The sequence below is a fragment of the Trichosurus vulpecula genome, chromosome 3 (genome assembly GCF_011100635.1).
Source record: "Trichosurus vulpecula isolate mTriVul1 chromosome 3, mTriVul1.pri, whole genome shotgun sequence".
NCBI classification, from domain to species: domain Eukaryota; kingdom Metazoa; phylum Chordata; class Mammalia; order Diprotodontia; family Phalangeridae; genus Trichosurus; species Trichosurus vulpecula.
The window spans coordinates 112260917-112281498 of record NC_050575.1 but is presented as its reverse complement, the minus strand read 5'-3'; the positions used below and the strand labels follow the sequence as shown (position 1 = coordinate 112281498).

At 41.0% G+C, this 20582-nt stretch overlaps 1 protein-coding gene across 1 annotated transcript in view; it reads left to right on the top strand.

Annotated features, from left to right (window-relative positions):
* Nucleotides 1-15859, top strand: part of EFCAB8 (EF-hand calcium binding domain 8) — a 121002-nt gene extending 105143 nt beyond the window's left edge. Inside the window, exons 23-28 of the mRNA XM_036749787.1 lie at nucleotides 223-391; nucleotides 9359-9465; nucleotides 9919-9923; nucleotides 10589-10784; nucleotides 10892-10987; nucleotides 15105-15859. Of these exons, the coding sequence (XP_036605682.1) occupies nucleotides 223-391; nucleotides 9359-9465; nucleotides 9919-9923; nucleotides 10589-10784; nucleotides 10892-10987; nucleotides 15105-15584 (1053 nt within the window). The 3' untranslated portion in view covers nucleotides 15585-15859. The remainder of the gene's footprint in view (nucleotides 1-222; nucleotides 392-9358; nucleotides 9466-9918; nucleotides 9924-10588; nucleotides 10785-10891; nucleotides 10988-15104) is intronic.
* Nucleotides 15860-20582: the final 4723 nt, after the last annotated feature.

Below are 20582 nucleotides of genomic sequence, written 5' to 3'. Positions count from 1 at the left end.
TACGCAGGGAATTGGTAGAGCCAATCGGACTACAGTTCCTGATTGATATCTTCTTTAAATCAATGCTTAACTTAACATAATTTTCTTTTAAATTAAACGGACTCATCTCTTTGGACTATCATTTTCTCCATCTGTAAAACAAGGGCATTGGGGGAGGTGACTTTTAAGGACCTTTGTATCACTAATGTTCTATGAATCATGAACCTGATCTGTTTCCCATAGGTCATTGGTAGCCATGTCATTTCCCTAATCCCCCCAGAGCTGTTGATCTCCTGGCAGGCTCATGATGAGAGTGTGACTGATGTTGCCTTTGGGGAACGTTACCATGTGATCATCAGTGCTGGTGCAGACTTTAATGTCAAGGCCTGGAAAATCTCTGGCGAGGCTATTGGTATGGATGCTTTTGGGGGGATCTTTTATTTTTCAATTAGCAAGCATTTTACGTTATCTTCCTCCCACTCCCTCCCCTCAAAAAATAGAAGAGAAGAAAAATAAAACCATTATGACAAATATGCATAATCAAACAAAACATATTTTTAATCGGTTATATCCAAAAATACATATCTTATATCAAGATTTGAGTCTGTCACTTCTTTGTCAGGAGGTGGGTACTATCTTTCATCATTAATCCTCTGGAATCATGGTTAGTCATTTCATTAAGAGTTCTTAATTCTTTAAAAGTTAAAAGCTGTAAATTGGTCTCCTGGTTCCACTTACTTCATTTTACATCAGTTCATCTAAGTCTTTTCGGGTTTGTCTGAAACCATTCCTTTCATCATTTCTTGTGGCACAAAAATATTTCATTACGTTAATATGCTGTAATATGTTTACCTATTCATATAGGTCCTTTTGAATCTTTAGCTGTAGCTGTCAATTCCCTTAACTTTCTGTCTCTATTAGGATAATTGTTGATATTTCGTACCCACTGTCTATGGTGTAATCCTAATATACAGCCATGTTCTATCAGTGTTACGTGATGGTGAATCATCAGGTTGTGATATATATATATATATATATATATATATATATATATATATATATATATATATAGACACATACATATGTCTATATATATATATAGACACATACATATGTCTATATATATATAGACATATACATATATATACATATATATACATATATATATGTATATATATATGTATATATATATATGTATATATATACATATATATATATACACACATACATATATATATATATACACACATAATCTCCTCCTGCCCCCAAACTTAATTTATTCAGCTCTTGGTTATCAGTTTCAATGGCCCGGAGACCATTAACACAAATAATCTGCCAATCCTGCTAAAAAACAAAACAAACACCCCCCCCACTCCCCCCAACACCAAGGATAATCCCAAACAAAACCAACACAAATAGTAACTCTAGGTGGTCCAAAAGTTATTTCTACTTTTCTTGGAAGTGAGTTGTCTGACTCTTTTGGGAGGGATGTATGTGTGTGGGGCTTCTCTTCTTAGTTTTGTCTCTCGAAGGGACTCTTAAAAACATCTTACATGTGCAGGACATTTTCAAAGCACTTTTAGATTTATGACTTTGCTTCTTACAACTTTGTGATGATTTTAGGGTAGGGATTTCCAAAGTGTCGCTGTTGATCTCTACCAGGGAAGGGCAGATATTTCAGAGGCTAATGCCTCATAGTCTCATAGATAATTGGGGTTTTGTGCATGACCCTACATATAAAAGTTTGGGGTTTGGTGTGTGACTGCTGCATACTTTTAAACATAACCTGTCTGGTTGTAACAAAGGTTGTAACAAAATGGCAGAAGCATAACATTTTAAATAATGAGCTGGATTGTAGTTGTAGGGTTGGGGAATAAGTAGCACACAGCAGGAACCAATTTCTTTCCTTTTTTCCCCCTGACTAGGATTTCAGGTTTTGATGGGGGTGGGGTGGGGTGGAGAAGAAGCTTCTATTTGTAGCCCGGAGAATTCTCCACTTTCTCTTTCTCCCCATTTCTAACCTAAAGTAATTCTTGGAACTTAGCAATGTAGTTTAGATAGAACGCTGCATCGAGAGACCTGGGTTCTACTCCTGCCTTTGTGAGTAACTCATTTTGTGACTTTGGGCAAAGCCAAATTACCTTTCTGGGCCTCAGCTTCTTTTTCTCTCAAAATGACTCTCCTTGGTGTCCATTTCAGAATAGTTGTGAAGGTCAGACAGGATGGGAACATTACTTGGATGGTAGAAAGAGCTTTACCAGCATAGTTATCTTGTGGCTAAGATGACCTAGAAGACGATCTCTGAGGATGGGAGGCCCCAGACCAAACATTTTACTTGGGGGAAACCTCTGTACTGTCACTGGAGACCCCTCCACATCCAGAAGCTTGCATGCTCAGCCTGGGAGAGAAAGGAGAGAGGGGACTTGGTTCCTTCTCTATTAATCAATCACCAAGTAATTTTTAATTGCAGATTACGTGCCAGGCACCGTGCTTAAGTACTATGGATACAAAGACTAATATATTTTCTTGTTACCACCTCTAGTTTCCCCCTTCCCCACATTGTTTTTCCTGTTAGAAATTTCATAGCATACCCCTGTTTCCTTTTTTAAAAACATTGTCAAGCACTTCTTCCTCCTTCCACTGAAAACAAAAAGAAAATAAAAACCTCTTGCACAGTCAAGCAAGATAACGTAATATTGGTCACAGCTAAAAATGTGTGTCTCATTCTGCATATTAGTCTATGACATATTTGTCATGAGGTCAGTGGCATTCATCATCCTCTCTCCCCTGGAATCATGACTGATCATTGTATTCATCAGAGTTCTTAAGTGTTTCAAAATTGTTGTTACAATTTTGATGTTATGTTATATTTTGTTATGTTATGTTACAATTTTTCTCCTGTTTCTACTTACTTCATTTGTGTATCAGTCCATACAAGTCTTTCAGTTTTTTCTGAAACTCTCTCTTCATTTCTTAAAGCTTGATAGTTTTACATTACATTTGTATAGCATAATTTGTTTAGCTGTTCCCCAACTGATAGGTACTACCTTATTTTCTAGTTCTTTGTCATCACAAAAAGAGCTTTTATATATGTACACACACACCTACACATACACATACATGTTTCCTCATACAGGACCTTTTCCTCTTTCTTTGATATCTTTGGGGTAGAGGCTAATAAGTAGTAGCATTGCTGGGTCAAAGGGTATTATAATTTAATAATTTTTTGAGCATAGTTTCAAATTGTTTTCAAGAATGGCCGGACCAATTCACAGCTCTGACAACAATGAGTCGGTGTTCCTGTTTTCCCGCAGCCTCTCCAACATTTGTCTTATACCTTTTTTTGTCAGCTTTTCCAATTTCATAGGTGGGACACAACTTCATAGTTGCTTTAATTTGCATTTTTTCTAGTTATTTTCATTTAGCCATAGCTTGTTTGCATTTCTAATGCAGTTAGGTGATGCAATCTACAGAGTACTAGGACTGGAGTCAGGACGACCTGAGTTCAGATGCAGCCTCAGAAACTTACTAGCTGTGTGACCCTGGGCAAGTCACTTAACCCTGTTTGCCTCAGTTTGTTCACCTGTGAAATGAGCTGCAGAAGGAAATGGCAAACCACTCCAGTTTCTTTGCCAAGAAAACCCTGAAGGGGGTCACGAAGAGTTGGACATGACTGAACATGACTGAACAGCAAAGTGTACATTTCTTCCTTTGAGAACTGCCTGTTTATATCTTTTGGACATTTATGAATAGAGACATGGCTTTTATTCTTAAGAATTTGAATCAGTTTCTTATTTATTTTGGAAATGAGACCTTTATCAGAGAAACTTGTTGTAAATAGTTTTTCCAGTTAACCATCTCCTTCTAATCTTAGCTGAATTGGTTTGCATGAAAGCCTTTTACATTTTATTTATTTCCCTCCATCCTGTTCTTTTATACTTTCCCCCCTCTCTTTGCTCCCTGGCCACTCTTTACACATAAGAAGAGGGGTGTGGAAGAGCAGTGAAACTAGCCCCACTGGTCTATACTTGATGTAAACAGCTTTTGCTCCTCTGCTCTTTTATCTTCCCTTCTCCCAGACCCCAACTACATGTTCTTACTCTTTATTTCCTTTTAAATTCCTCTTCATGATCCCCTCTCCTCCCAATTTAGGGTTTTTTTTTTGGATATAACAATCTTTACTCTAGATCTACTTTCTCTTTCATTTATCACCTTTCTTCTCTCCCTGTTTCCTCTTGTTTCCCTAATGAGTTGATTGTATTTCTACACCAAATTCCTTATTTGTGTGTATGTGTTATGTATCTGTATTCTATCCTTCTTTGGTGAGTTCACATGAAATTGAGGTTCAAATGATAGCCTCCTTCTTCCTCATTTATAAAGACTTCTCTTTGTGCCATCATAACCATTATAGGAGATTTTCCTTCATTCCTTCCCTTTTCTTTCTTTCTTTTTTAAAAAAATTTGTTTAAAAAATTTTTAAAGTTCATTTTTAAAATCTATTTTTAGTTTTCAACATTCATGTCCACGAGATTTTGAGCTGCAAGTTTTCTCCCCATCTTTACCCTCCCCCCACCCCAAGATGGCATGTGTTCTGATTGCCCCTTTCCCCAATCTGCCCTCCCTTCCATCACCCCACCCCCCCCATCCCCTTTCCCCTTACTTTCTTGTAGGGCAAGATAGATTTCTATACCCCAATGCCTGTATATCTTATTTCCCAGTTGCATGTAAAAATAATTTTTTTAACATTTGTTTTTAAAACTCTGAGTTCCAAATTCTCTCCCTTCTTCCCTTCACACCCATCCTCCTTGAGAAGGCAAGCAATTCAATACAGCTTATACATGTATCATTATGCAAAACACTTCCATAATAGTCATGTTGTGAAAGACTAACTGTATTTCCCTCTATCCTATCCTGCCCTCCCTTTATTCAATTTTCTCCTTTGACCCTGTCCCTTTTCAAAAGTGTTTGCTTTTGACCACCTCCTCCCCCAATCTGCCCTCCCTTCTATCAGCCCCTCCTCTTATCCTCTTCCCCTCTACTTTCCTGTAGGCCCAATTGAATGTGTATGTTATTCCCTCCTTAAACCAAATCCGATGAGAGCAAGGTTCCTTTTCTCCTACCCCCTCTTCCCTTCCATTATAACAGCTTTTTCTTACCACTTTTATATGAGACAATTTATCCCATTCTATCTCTCCCTTTCTCCTCCCAATATATCCCTCCCTCACTCCTTAATTTTATTTTTTTAGTTATCATCCCTTTATATTCAACTCACCCTGTGCCCTCTGTCTATATATATATATCTATATATCTATACATATATGCATATATATTTATTCCCTTTAACTACCATAATACTGAGAAAGGTCTCATGAGTTACAAATATCATCTTTCCATGTAGGAATGTAAACAGTTCAACTTTAGTAAGTCCCTTATGATTTCTCTTTCCTGTTTACCTTTTCATGCTTCTTTTGATTCTTGTCTTTGAAAGTCAAATTTTCTATTCAGCTCTGATCTTTTCACTGAGAAAACTTGAAAGTCCTCTATTTCATTGAAAGTCTATATTTTGCCCTGAAGGATTATACTCAGTTTTACTGGGTAGGTGATTCTTGGTTTTAATCCTAGCTCCTTTGACCTCTAGAATATCATATTCCAAGCCCTTTGATCCCTTAGTGTAGAAGCTGCTAGATCTTATGTTATCCTGATTGTGTTTCCACAATACTCAAATGGTTTCTTTCTGGCTGCTTGTAACATTTTCTCCTTGACCTTGGAACTCGGGAATTTGATTACAATATTCCTAGGAGTTTTCCTTTTGGGATCTTTTTCAACAGGCGATTGGTGGATTCTTTCAATTTCTATTTTACCCTCTGATTCTAGAATACCAGGGAAGTTTTCCTTGATAATTTCTTGAAAGATGATGTCTAGGCTCTTTTTTTGATCATGGCTTTCAGGTAGTCCAATAATTTTTAAATTACTTCTCCTGGCTCTATTCTCCAGGTCAGTGGTTTTTTCAATGAGATATTTCACATTGTCTTCCATTTTTTCATTCTTTTGGTTCTGTTTTATAATTTCTTGATTTCTCATAAAGTCACTAGCTTCCACTTGCTCCATTCTAATTTTTAAGGCATTATTTTCTTCAGTGATCCTTTGGACCTCCTTTTCCATTTGGCTAATTCTGCCTTTTAAGGCATTCTTCTCTTCATTGGCTTTTTGGAGCTCTTTTGACATTTGGATTAGTCTATTTTTTTAAAGTGTTATTTTCTTCAGTATTTTTGGGGTCTCCTTTAGCAAGCTGTTGACTTGTTTTTCATGATTTTCTTGCATCACTCTCATTTCTCTTCCCAGTTTTTCCTCTACTTCTCTTACTTGCTTTTCCAAATCCTTTTTGAGCTCTTCCATGGCCTGAGACCGATTCATATTTTTCTTGGAGGCTTTTGATGTAGGCTCTTTGACTTTGTTGACTTCTTCTGGCTGTATGTTTTGATCTTCTTTGTTACCAAATTAAGATTCTACAGTCTGAGTCCTTTTATGCTGCCTGCTCATTTTCCCTGCCAACTACTTGGCTTTTGAGCTCTTCATCAGGGCATGACTGCTTCCAGAATGGAGAGTGCTCTGTCCCAAGCTTCAGGGCTTTTGCACTGCTGTTTTCAGAGCTACTTCTATTCTGAGTTGGTATGATACTCCTCTCCTGGCCTGTGCTCTGGTCTGTGAGTGTGAGTACTTCTTTCTGCTATGTAACTACTAGGAGGACTCCCTCTTCACAGTCACCACAAGCTCTGCCACCCCAGTCCTCCTTCTCCCCCAAGGACCACCAACCAGGACTGTGACCCAGATCCAAGAAGGGCAAAGCAAGAAAATGCTGCCTCAGTGCCAGTAAAGAGATCCCTGCACTCCTACTCTGATCAGCTGCTTGATTTCCCCCACCATCTGTGGGCCTGGAGCTCCAGAAGCAGCTGCTACTGCTGCAACCACTCCTGGGACTGGGGCTGGACCATGCCCTCTTCTCACCCAGGTCTAACAGTTTTTCCCCTGACCTGCTCCATTGTCTTTGGCGTTTGTGGGTTGAGAAGTCTGGTACCCGCCACAGCTCAGTGATTCAGGGCCCGGAGGCCTTCCCCTTCCAGTGCTGAGCTGTGCTCAGCTCCCAGAACGTTGCGATAGACCCTTCTCAGTGACCATCCAGGCTGTCTTGGGCTGAAGACTCATTTCACTCTGTCATTTTGTGGGTTCTGTAGCTCTAGAATTTGTTTAGAGTCATTTTTTACAGGTGTTTGGAGAGATTTGGGGGAGAGCTCAAGCCAGTCCCTGTTTTCATGCCACCCTCTTGGCTCTGCTCTCTCTTTTCTTTCTTAAGGCATCCTTTCCGTCTTCTTTCGTTTCTTCTTTTAAGATCATCAAAATATAACAAAAACCTTTCCCAGGTGACTCCCTACACAACCTCTGATGGTATTGTAGTTCTCAGGGGATGTTTGTATTATCTTCCCCCCTTCCTCACAATTAGAAAGCAAGTACTTTATTTTTGTAAAGGCTTTACCTCATTGCTCATTTGTATTTATCTATGCTTCTCTATGTTTGTATGTCAAAGTTTCTATTAAGCTCTGTTCTTTTTATCAAGAATGCTTGGAAATATTAGTTATTCTTGGTTGTATGCCTCTTTCTTTTGCCTTTTGAAATACTGTCTTACTACTCTCTGTTTGTTTATAGTGGTAGCTGTTAAATTTTATGTGATTTTGACTGTAGTGCATTAATATTTGAATTCTTGCTTTCTTAACATAGTTTTTTCTTCGACCTGGAAGCTCTGGGTTTTGCAATGATATTTCTGAAAATTTTCATTTTTGGGTTTCTTTTAGGAGATGATCAGTGGATGTTTTCTGTTTTCACTTTGTCCTCTTCTTCTAAAATGCCTGGGCAGATTTCTTCGATCATTTCTTTAAATACTCTATCCAGCTCTATTTTTGGTCATGGATTTCAGGTAGCCCTATGATTCCTAAGTCATTCTTCTTGATCTGTTTTCAAAGTCAGTTGTCTTTGATATGAGATGCTTTGTATTTTCTTCTATTTTTAAATCTTTTGACTTTGTTTTTGTTTCTTGGAATCAATAATTTCTTTTTGATCTAGTCTGATTTTTATGAAGTTCTTTACCTGAGCAAAGTTTTGAACCTCTTATGGTAATTTGTTAGTTTTCTTTCCAAGTCTTTCCTCTGCAATTCTCCTTCCTTTTTCCATTTTTTCATCTATAATTCTCATTTCATTTGTAATATCATTTTGAAAATTCGTGCATAATTTCTTGTAGGAATTTGCATTAATCTGGTGTGCAAGCTGTGTTTTTCTTTTAGGCTTTGCTTTTAGGTGTGTTGGGGTTATTTTCCTCTTGTAAGTTTGTGTCTTGGGCATTCCTGCTATCATAATAGTTCTGTATTTTTTCTTTATTCTTTCTTACAGCAATCTACTTTAGGCAACCTGGTATTGTTGGCTTAGTTGGGAGCTCTGGTGTTAGTCTGCAATCCTGGCCCCACTGGGAGACACCCTCTGTCCACCTTCCCACAACTGTCCCCAGCAGGACACTAGGTCTATGACCTGCCCTGGGTGACCACAACATGGGGTTATGGGCACTGAGACTGTGCTCCTAGTCCCTCTGAGAGACCCTAAGATGATGGCATGGGCTCAGGGCTGAATTTATAAATAGCTCTGGGCATCCCCATGCTGTTGCCTTAGCTCTGAGCTCTTGTGTGCTGAGTCCCTGCTCTCAGCCACTGTGAGAGAGATCCCATGCTACTGGTCTGGACCCTGGGCCCTGTGCTAGCTATGATTAGGTCTGGTTATCCCTATGATACTGGCCTAGCTCAGAGTTCTGGGCATTGGGTCCAGAATTGTGATCCAACCATGTTTCATGTTTTTTATTCTGGTCATTTGCCTGTAGGTTGAATTTCTACTTGTTAGGAAATAGTCATTCACTATAGTTTCTCCTTCAATTTCCTAATTGCTACTGGTTTGGTATTCTCCCTAAGTCATTGTTGGAGTAGTTGTGGTAGGAGCTGAATTGTATTGTTTGTTTATACCCTACTATCTTGGTTTGATCAACCCACCCCTATTTTTTAAATATTAATTTGAAACCCAGAGTGATTATATGACTTGTCTAAAGACATATAGCAAAGCTGAAGTCATCTGACTTCTGATCTAGCTCTTTCAGAGATTTGGGGTCTCAGATGAGAGACTGATGTCCACTCTGGGGATAGCCAAATAGAGAAGGGATGGGGAAGCAGGTACAAGGGTTGAGGGAAGAAAGATTGGGTGGGGAATACTCCTCAGAGGCAGAGAGGGGCTGAGGGAGGATAGAAGGTTGTCAATTCTAGTTACTGAACTGATATGAGTTAAATCTCAGGAACGTTTGGCTTGTGCCTTTGGAGAAAGCTTGTGCCTGCAGAGAAGATTGACTTCTACAAAAAACCATCCATTGAAGAGCCAATAGCAAAGCCTATGATGAAGGAAGTCCCTGAGTGGGAGTGAGTAGACCAACTGCAAACTTCTCTAGACTAACAAGGGGGATGGTGGTGGTAGGTAGGAAAAATCCCCAAACTTGGTATGGCATACAGGTTCCATTTTCTAAAACTGCAGGACCTTTAATTTGGTTTGGAGCTGGACTGAGATACATGTTCCAATACTCCAGTGTTGAATCACAGAATGTCTCAGTCAGAAGGTCCTTTAGGACATGGAGTGTCAGTTTTGGAGAAGGACCTAAGAATATATGTATATATATACATATATATGTGTATATATATGTATATGGAGAGAGAGGGAGAGTCAGTCAGTCAGACTTGGAACAGTTCCTAAAGGCCGTTTTGCTGAATCCTCTCACTTAATACATAAAGACACTGAGGTGAGGTAGGAGCAAAGAAACTCCCCCCCCCCACCCTTGTCCCACCAAAGTGAATAGGGATAAAGACTGAGTTTGTGACTTCCTTGGTATAGGGAATTCCTGGATGAGAAAACTCCCTCTACCAAGGCAGGAGGGCGCCTTCTCTACAATTTATAGTTTCGGTGTTGCCCAGGATGCTGAGAAGTTAGTGACTTTTCAGGGTTACACAGCCAGTATGTGTCAGACAGAGATGAGACTTAAAATCAGGCCTTCCTCGTTCCAAGTCCAGCTCTCCATCTACTAAAGGGGGCTCTCTCATACCAAGTGATATAACCACCTCTAATTGGCTATACTTGTAACTTGGTCCAAGAAGTATTGGGATCATGCCCCTTGTATGTGAATATTTGCTTCTTGTCCCTAAGGGTTTGCCACCTTAGCTAAACAAGACCACCAGCCATGGGAACTTAACCATCACATCCTTTCCTGCACAGTACTGATCTCAAACATATGGTACAGACAGTAAAGACTGCAGCAGTTTAGATGAGGGAGGAGGTGAGGTGAACCTTGAAAGTCAGGTGGCAAGATTTGGATAAATGGAGTGATGTGAAGAAAGCACCTCCTCCCCCTCTCCCCTGGGGAACCTCTAGGACATATTTTAAAGGACTACTCTCCTTTTCCAGGCTTTTCCTGCAAGCTTGGCCTGGGGAGGGGTAGTAGGACAGGTTGAGTACTGAGCCTGAGTCATTTCTGCCCTAGAAAAGAAGATGAGTACACTAGGGTCCTGATGCAGCAGCGCAGGGATCAGATAGAGCTCATGTCCTTACTGCATAGCAAGTCTCCGGAGGCCATGGCCAGACTCAGGCAGTTGGCTGAGCAGAGCATGCTGGGATCTGTCAAAGCCGGCGAGGGGTTTGAGGACACTTGGAACAAGTTGAAGACGTCTGGGATGCTGGTGAGAGGGAGGCTGGGTCTTAGGGCTTTTCGGGAACCCTAGTTACCTGGGGTTATCCTTTTAAAGTTATCCTTTTAAATCTTCACAAGTGCTTGTGATTGTTTCAGAGAAGTGACATCGTTGGAAAGGCATATAAACCAAAGGATCGGCAGCGCATGCCTGAGAGTCGGCTATTACCACTGAAGTTTCTGAAAGAAAAAGAGGTCAGAATCCTAGCTAACCAATGTGCAAGGTGTTTTCTGGGATTGGGGAGTGGACAGAGGAGTTTCTGAGAGTGGAGTAAAAAGAGCATTGTGTTTGATGTCTAACCTGGATGTGAGTGGGGTTCTACCACTTGCTGACTGTGTTATCTTAGATAAATCACTTTCCAAGACTAGAGATAACCTTCAGATTTCATCAGGTCTTTCCCTCTCTTTCCTGGCAGAACTATATTCAGATGATCAAGGACGGAGAGAGAAAGAAAAAGGAGGGGAGAGTGGGAGGGAGGGAGGGAGGGAGGAAGGGAGAGAGAGAGAGAGAGAGAGAGAGAGAGAGAGAGAGAGAGAGAGAGAGAGAGAGAGAGAGAGAGAAGAGATATTTTGGGAACAGACAGGTAGCCTCACAAGCTTGGAGCACTGAGTCATTATTTCCTTCACCAATGAATGCGAGCTTATGCAAATATGCAACAGCCTGGGTTATATTCCTACTGAATTGTTAAAGTAGGATTAATCGAAAACAATGGCAAAAATGTAATGTTGGGATGACTGTGTATCTCTCCTTAAATATAAGTAGAGATTGGATACTGATAAAAGTGATGAGGTAGGAAAGGTCAGGGAAATGTATTAAGGGGGCTTGATGAAGAACTGGGAGGAAGAAGGGCAAGTGGTGGACTTTGGCCAACTGAGTTAGTTGGTTAGGCTACAGTGTAAGAGAGGAAGTCTCAAGGGAGTATCCTGACCACCTTCCATGACCACTGGGGACTCTGAGTCCTATTTGTCTCACATACCATTCTAGTTCCTGCTTCCGGCTTAGTTGGGAAAACTAGAGTTAATGAGAGCACAGTGAGAATTCTTTTTATTTGCCCTTGTTAGGGAGTTCAGCGTACCAATAGCTCTAGATGGTTGAAACTTACCTTTCTGAACGTGGAAACTTTCTATATTTTAGTGAGGTTTAGTGAGCTTCATTTATTTATTAGATAAACATTTGCCAGGTGCCTGTGGTTTGCAGAGCCTTGTACTAGATGCTGTGTGAAATAGAAAAATTTAGGTAGGATAATTCCTGCCCTTATAAACTTCTGGAGATATAAACACCTAACTGTTGTGCTCAGTTCAGAGATTTCGAGGAATGCAGGCAAAACCTGGCACTAAATTGAAATAATTGTAGTTAAAAAATATCTGTATATGCATGTATGTGTGTGTACATATACATATATGCACATTATATATATATTCATATATATGGATATCAATTTAGTGGGCATACTTATTTGGATAAGACATGCACTTCATTGCTATATCGAGACTCTACATTGGTGTGGTTTTGGGAAATAAAGCTGCAACCTATAACTGCAACCCAGGCAACTAATAGTGTCCAGAAAGTAGGTTGGTTCTGGATGGCCCAAAGATGTTAGGGCCTGTACAGTTTTATAATGAGGCAAAGAGAGCTGAAACCTTTTGTAAATGTGCCAGGGAGGGAAAGCAAACCCCAGATACATCTGGACACACCAATCATAAAGAAGGTCAGGTAAGGTTAAAACATAGGAGTGGGTAGAATTCTTTAGAAGTTGGATTACTTTTATGGATATCCATTACTTAATCTAGCTGTGCCTCGGAATGAGGACCCACTTTCTCTGGTGTTGACTGAAGATGTCTGACTTAATCATTGTGCATTAGTATATAATGAATGCATAATGAAGATAACTTGCATTTCTTTAGACCTTTAAGTCTTACAAAATGTTTTCATCACCATAACCCTTTAAAATATTATTTTTATTTTTATTTAAAAATGAAGAACTCAGTCCCAGAGATACAAAGTGAATTGTACAATTAGTGATTGTCAGAATCAGGTCTTGGACTGAAACTCAAGACTTTGGGCAAAGTTATATGTGAGACCTGAGGGGGTGTCATCATTATCCACCAGGAGCATCTGGGAGGACTTCGAGGAGAAGAAGGCACTTGATTTGAACTCTAAGGGTAGATAGAAATTCTATAGGTATGAAAGGGTAGATGGATAGGCAAAACATTTCTTAATCATTTACTCTGTCTCAGGCCTTGGGGATACAATTTAAGTGAGCAAGATAGTTTTTGCTTACAAGAAACACATTCTAATTTAACTCATAAAAAGAAGCTGGAAAGAGGGGGTGGGGTGGCAGCATGGTGTGGAGGTATCTAGGAATTGGCATGGGAAGCTGCTTCTGGGGAAGGTGAGACAAAAAGCTCACCTATGAGAGCCCAAAATTCCAGGGGTGGAGCACAGGGAATAGATAATGTGAACAAAAGCATGGAAGCAAGAGAATTCAGGACATTGTCTGGCTATAGAGACTAGATCAATTTGGCCAGAGGGTATATGGTGAAACTGTAAAGTCAGGGTGGCATCAAGTTGCGGGAGGCCTTGAATGTCAGGCAAAGGAGTTTGGACTTTATGGGTAATAGGGAGCCATTTAAGATTTTTGAGTAAAGGAGTGACATAAGTAGAGTGAAGGACATGAAAAGTATTTTTGGCAGCAGTAGAAAAGACGACTTGGAAAGGGAAGAAAATGGGCAGACTTGTCATGACAGATTATGAAGGTATAGGAGTCCAAGGTGGGTGGTAATGAGGGCCTGGACTTGAGTTGTGGCCGCAGGAATAGAGAATAGGGATGGGAGAGATGATATGGAGGTAGAATCATCAGGATTTCTTAACTCATTAGAGATTAGAAGTGAAAGAAAGAGAAGAGTTGAACATAACCTCAAAGTTCTAAATGAAAAAACTTTTTAAGTGCATCACGTTTTCTTTTTTAAGTGTATTTTTATTTATTTCGTTAAATATTTCCTAATTACATGTAAGATTTTAATATTCATTTAAAAAAATTTTTTGAGTTTCAAATTCCCTCCTTCCTGCCCCTCCCACACAGCTTGAGAAGGAAAGCAGTAAGATATTGATTACATAAGACACATGTTTTCTTAAGCAGAGGATACATTTACCATTTCTTGCTTGCTCTGAGTAATAATTGTGAATACCGATTGTTGTGCTGGGTTGTGCTATCCTCATGGGCTGCTGGTGTGGGGTGTGTGTGTGTGTGTGTGTGTGTGTGTGTGTGTGTGGTTGCTTGCCCTGACTCTTAATGAGGACTGACTGCTGGACTTTGTTCATTTCTTCTGTTTTTTTTTCTGTTATAATTTTCTTTTCCTCATTCTCTGGCTGTTATCTATCACTTCTCATTGATCTCAGTGAATTGCACAGTAAACTTTAGTAGCCCTGATGCTTCCTTATGATTTGCTTAAAAAAATCTACTCCAGGTTTGGAAACCAGATTTTTAGCTTGTTAGAACTGTGTGCAAAATAAGGCACAGGAGCACAGAATGGAGAGCTGGGATGGACTTAGAAATCACTTTGTCCAGTTCCCTCATTTTTTAGGTGAGGATACTAAATCCTAAAGAGAGCAAATGACTTGTTCAAGATCACACAGCAAACAAGTGGCAAAGCTGAGACTTGAGTTGAAATCCTTAGCCTCTAAATTCAGAATCTGCTGCCACAATAAATTCTGAGCGGAGATCCATTATTTCCTAATACCAGAAAGTCCCCAACTCCTGTTGAAGGAGAAATAAAATATTTACAAACTATGCAAGGACATAGTAAAGCAGATACTCTTGTCCCACTGTTGTAACAACTATTTGCTGTCCTTGGATAAGACATGCTGCCGTTTTGTCTAAAAGGACTTTCACAATTGTAAAAGTATTCAGTCATTTCCCCTTGTCTCCTGCCCAAGTCTGATAATAAATCCTTCCACTTGCACTCCAGATATTCCCCTTTTCTCCCTTGAATGATTCCCCTCTTTCTCTACCCTGTCCTGTAAAACACTTTACTTATCTATCCTAAGCTGCTGTAGAATGTGACTGATTGGTGGTATACTGAAAGGTTATAAAAGCCAAATCTGTACCCTAGGAAACTGAATCTGCTATCAGTGAGCACAGCACAATAATCAATCTCTTTGTTTTCAGTTTGGTCTCCTCTCTTTGCCCCACATCTGATGATGGGTATGGTATGTCTCTCTCCAGAGGTCAAGAGAATTGCCCAATGCTAGTTCCCCCTTCACCCTAGGCCCCCATGCTGATTTTTTGTCTTTCTCTGGTTTTGTGGTCAGATCTCGCCTTGGGTCTATAGGAGCCTCCCTTGCAAAGACCTGCAAGATTTGACCCGATCCAACATGGCCATCCTGAGGACAACGCAGACTCCTAGGAAAAAACATGTCTGGCTAGTCACCCAGCAAATCATCAAGAGCCTCTCTCTGGTCAGGCAGATGTCTATGGATACTCCCATCCAGTCACAAAGCCTCTCTTTCTCCAGCCCGGTTTCATCCAAGACTTCCTCGGTCACCTCAATATCTTCTTTGAAGCTGTCTTCAGTCTCCTCCTTTTCTTCTTTAAAGCAGTCATCGGTCTCTTCAGCATCGGCTATCTTAAAGAGACTGCCTCATTCTTCCTTAGCATCCTCCAGGAGAAAGGCCCTTTCAAATTCTTCTTCATCCTCAGCCACCAAGTCGTCCATCACAATCAGTTCAATGCCTTCTGTAAAGTCCTCAACTCCGGTCTTAAAGCCTTTGAAGTCAATCCTTAAAGGGTGATCTGGTTAGGCTGCCAGCCCAGGCTCTTCTCTCAGTGATGTTGCCAGCCCATTGAGATGAATGTAAGAGATGGACGGACTCTTTGCATACTTTACCAGGCCAATTAAAGTGTGGGCTTGGTTGTCCCACTCTACCCCAATATCACCTCCCAGAATTATTCCCCTCTCTTATTGAGACCTATGTATCACTTCTTCAGGAGAGAGAAATAAATTTTGTTTGGGGTTCCTCCATGCTCTCAGATTAGATTGTATTATCCTAGGAGGTATGGGGAGAGGGAGGAGCCTTTTTGTCAGAGGGATGGACCACAGTCTCATCTTCTAGGCCCATTTATCCTGGACCTAGAGTTCCCACATAACTCATAGGGTATGTCTGATGTGACCATGTACATGGTCTAAGGCAGAGGATATAGCTCTGTGCCGGAGTCTTTAAAAAGTTTGCCAGATTTTTTTTGAATCCTCTGTTAATCAAGAATATTTTGACACTGGTTTCCTGGCTGTTCCACAAACAAGACACTCCATCTCTTGGCTCTGGACATTTTCTCTGGCTGTCCCTCATTTCTGGAATGTTCTCTCTCCTCTGTTATGTCTACTGATATTCCCTGGCTTCCTTTAAGTCCCAACTAAGATTCCATCTTTTACTGGAAACCTTCCCCATCCCCTCTTAATTCCAGTGCTTTCCCTCTGTTAATTATTTTCTATTTATCCTGTACACAGCTCGCTTTGTATATATTTGTTTGCATGTTGTCTCATCCATTAAACTGTAAGCTCCTGAGGGCAGAAGACTATTTTTTGCCTCTTTTTGTATCTCCAACATTTAGAAGAGTGTTTTGCGTGTAGTAGGAGCTTAATAAATTTTATTGAATGAACGATTGATTGATTTTAAAAGATCCCAGGCCTGGAGGTAGGAGGTGGGATGAGGCTATAGTATAAGGGCTGTTCAAGGTAGGGGCAAGGTCAGTATGGGATGGAATGGTCAGGGAAAATATTACGGGGGAGGAAAAGGCACTGGGTTTAGAGTCGGAAATTGTGGTTTTGGATCTCGGGCAAGTAATTTTCTCAGTTTTGATCTGTTTTCTCATGTGGAAAATTAAGAGGGGCTGGACTCAATGATCCTGCAGGTCTCTTGAAACTCACACATATGTCCTACACATGTATGTTCTAGATGTGACAGAGGAACAGCCTGAGGAGGGGATTGGTAGAAGGCAGATTGTAATTCTTGTCCGTTCAATGTTTATGGGGATGGAGAAGGGGACATGTAGATTGATGGCATATGCATCATTCTCAGATGTCCTTTTTGTTTTTAAGTGCCAGCTGGGAGTGGGTGGGGGGAGTTTCATCCTAATTTACTCTATTTGGGGCCTTCCAGGATCTTGCCCAGTAGTCATGGGTTATATCAATTATGTTGATAATTTTCCATACAATGTAGAAGGCCTATAGAAGCTGAGTTGAAAAACATCTCAGGTCCCATTTAACTGCTTAATGCAGGGATCTTCACTATATTATCCCTTGATGATGTTCTTCTAGCTTTAAACATTCCTAGTGATGGGGAACTCATTACCTTTCCAGACATTCCATTCCATTGATAGATGGCTCTGAAGGTTAGGACATTTTTCCTCACATTGAACCCAAGTTTACCTGTTTGTTACTCCTCAAACTGGTCATAGTTCTTCTTCTAGGGTTACTTGGAGCAAATCCAACTCTAGTGACATGGGAAAAGAGGTTTAAGGAACCTTTGGCCTCACTATGTTTATCAGGCCCCTAAAATCTATATAGACACTGAGAATAATTCTGTGATTCTAAATACTGATAAGAGAAATACCTAGGCTTGACTGAACACAGGGAAGGTATAGTTCCAGCCAACTCCTGTTGCCTGGTGGAAACATTCAGGGAAGTCTGTTGTTTCAGATGGCAAGAGGCTTTCTCTGTCCTAGGTAGGCTCCCTGGACTCATGACCCACTCCTAGGCTGAAGGTGTTTTTGGGGGCAACTGGCTGGCAGTGGATTATTTTAATCCATCACTGGATTTAGAGAGCCTAGATTCAGAGCCCACCTCTTATACTTCCTGTGTGATCTTTGGCAAGTCACGTAACTTCCCTGGGCCCCAGTCTTGTCGTCTGTAAAGTGGTCTAGATGGCCTCTGAAATCCCTTCCAGCTCTGACTCTGTGATCCTAAAATCCTTCCTGTCCTGAAGGAGCCGACTGGGTACATCTGGTCTGATTATGCTCTTTCACCAAGACTAGTGAACTCCCCACTCCTCTGTCATGGGTTCTAGGGTGAGGATAGAGATAGTGGTTGTGGTTTATAGGTACAACTGATCAGTAACATTGGTTGTAGGAAGCCTTTGCCATCCTTGCCAAAAAGTCTTTTGCCCAGACCCTTCCCTTACTCGGCTTTAGGCATAGCACATCTTCATTTTTCCTCAAGACAATGCTCACAAAAAAAAATAATCAGAATTAAGTTACATGAACCTCAAGTGATTCTTTGGATCTCTTGCAGGGTATGGATCTGTAAGTATAGAGGCCACAGTGGGTATAGTTGTAGGGGATGGAGTATAGAGTAGAGCTGGGGGCATTGTAGGGGTAGAAGTGGGAGGAACAGAAGATGTTGAGGGTATAGGGATGGAGCAGATGTGGAGTTGTGAGGGGCTCCGTGGTGGGGGAGTGGTTAGGGCTGAGAGCTGTAGGTAAGGGTGTTGCTGCTGCTGCTGCTGGTGAAGACAGAGTGGTAGGGGAGATGAGAGGATCTCGGGGGGGGGGCAGAAATGAAAGCTTTGGAGGGGGGCCATTTAAATTTTACCTCCTCATAGGATTTTAAAGCTGTAATGGATCTTAGGGCTCACCCAGCCTTACACGTGAGGAAACAGGGGATCGGAGAGGGTAAGTGTCTTGGCTAAGGTCATATCCGTAGGTAGTACGAGTCAGTCCGCAAGGATTTATTGAGCGCTTATTGTGTGCCAGACACTGTGCTAAGCTCTGGGGATACAAAGAAAAACAAAAGACAGTCCCTCCCTTCAAGGACCGTAGTCTAATGGGGAAGACAATGTGCAAATAACTGTATATATATTTTGTTTAGTCATTTTTCAGTCATGTCCAATTTTTTATGACCCCATTTGGAGTTTTCTTGGCAAAAGATACTGGAGTGATTTGCTATTTCCTTCTCCAGCTCATTTTACAGATGAGGAAACTGAGGCAAACAGGGTTAAGCGACTTGCCCAGGGTCACAAACTAGTAAGTGTGAGAGGTCAGATTTGAACTCAGGAAGATGAGTCTGCCTGACTCCAGGTTGCAGTGCCACTTAGCTCTTTTTCTTATACAGGACAAATTGGAGATAAATCAACAGAGGGAAGACACTAGCATTGAAAGGGATTGGGACAGGCGTCTTGTAGAAGGTGGGATTTTAAGACCTGAAAGAAGCCAGGGAAGCCAGGAGATGGAGAGAATTCCAGATATGAGAGACAGTCAGCAAAAGTGTCTGGGCTCAGGAGATGGTCTTGTGAGAAGAACGGCAAAGAAGCCGGTGTCATCAGATCACAGCATATGATTGTAGAGGGAGGTGGTGGAGACTAAGGTGTAAGAACATTGGAAAGGTAAGAAGATAGGGGCTGGGTTAATGGCATTTGAATACCAAATGGGCAAACTGAGAACTGGGAAAGACTTTAGCTTTAAAGGGCCAAGGTCTCCCACTGTATTCTGGGCCATTGCCGGTTGTCTTGAGCTATGCCTTGCCGCTGGACTCTGATAACTCTGGAGGAGAGAATGAGGCTGATGACTTTGCACAGCTCTGCCTCACTTAAATCCAATTCACTTGAAAGTCAAGACTTTATCAACCTTTCTGATGTCATTGGTCCTCTTTGAGAACAAAGGATCGCCGCCCCCCCCCCCCCATAGGGGATTTTTGAAACCACCTTATCTTTGGGCTATTAAGTCTGGCAGGTTATGGTGACCTTGACCTAGGCTAAACTTCAAAGAATTGTTTCTCAGCTAATCCTGATGGACTCTTCCAGATGAGGGAGACCAGCTTAAGCTCCCACAGCCCCAGAACATTCCTGAGCTACAGTCTAGTTCCCTGACCAGATTCTCATTGATTCTGATTGTGAGTTGTGGGAGTTTGGGGTATGGGTGCTGATGGTGGGAAGGGAGATGATGGAGGTGATTGGAAAGAAGGAAAGGTGGGTGATTTGATTAATTTCAATGGAGAAGTAATACATAATCACTTTGTTATACACATATAATATTTTATAGTTTACAAAGTGCTTTCACATAATTTCAGGTTATACATCAACACTATGAGGGAAGGCAGAGAAGAGAAAACTCCCAGTTTAATAATTTGATAGATATATAATTTCACTGATATGGGTATTCCTAACCATGCCTTCTAATCCTGTGAAGCTCTTGTCCACATCCTCCTATAAATCTTAAGGCAAAAGATACTGGAGTGATTTGCTATGTCCTTCTCCAGCTCATTTTACAGATGAGGAAACTGAGACAAACAGGGTTAAGCGACTTGCCCAGGGTCACAAACTAGTAAGTGTGAGAGGTCAGATTTGAACTCAGGAAGATCATCACCATTCTACTTATAGGGCTTCCTTCTATGTCACTCAACATGGGAATACAAATGAGCTATCTTAAATTAGCATACTCACTTCATGGCCAGTCCACCTTTTTTCTAATCTCTGATGTCCTCCATTTAGAAATGAGGAAATTTATGTCCAGAGAGAGGTAAGTGATTTGCTCATATCATGGGTTACTGGAAGAGCTGGGACTCTAACACCAGTCTCCTGACTCTTAGTCCTGTTGGAGAGGGAAAGGAGAGTGGTTTATCCTCAGTTGCAGAGCTTGAGAGGTCATAAAGATGATACAAGAAGAATCCTTTATTTAAAGTCCTGAGACCTGTGTTCTTGGTCTCTAGCTTTCTTCTCCACCATAGGGGTGGGTGGGATTTCTTTCCAAATCTTGCCCGTAGTTTACTTCTCTGTAGAATAAGAGGATTGGATCAGATG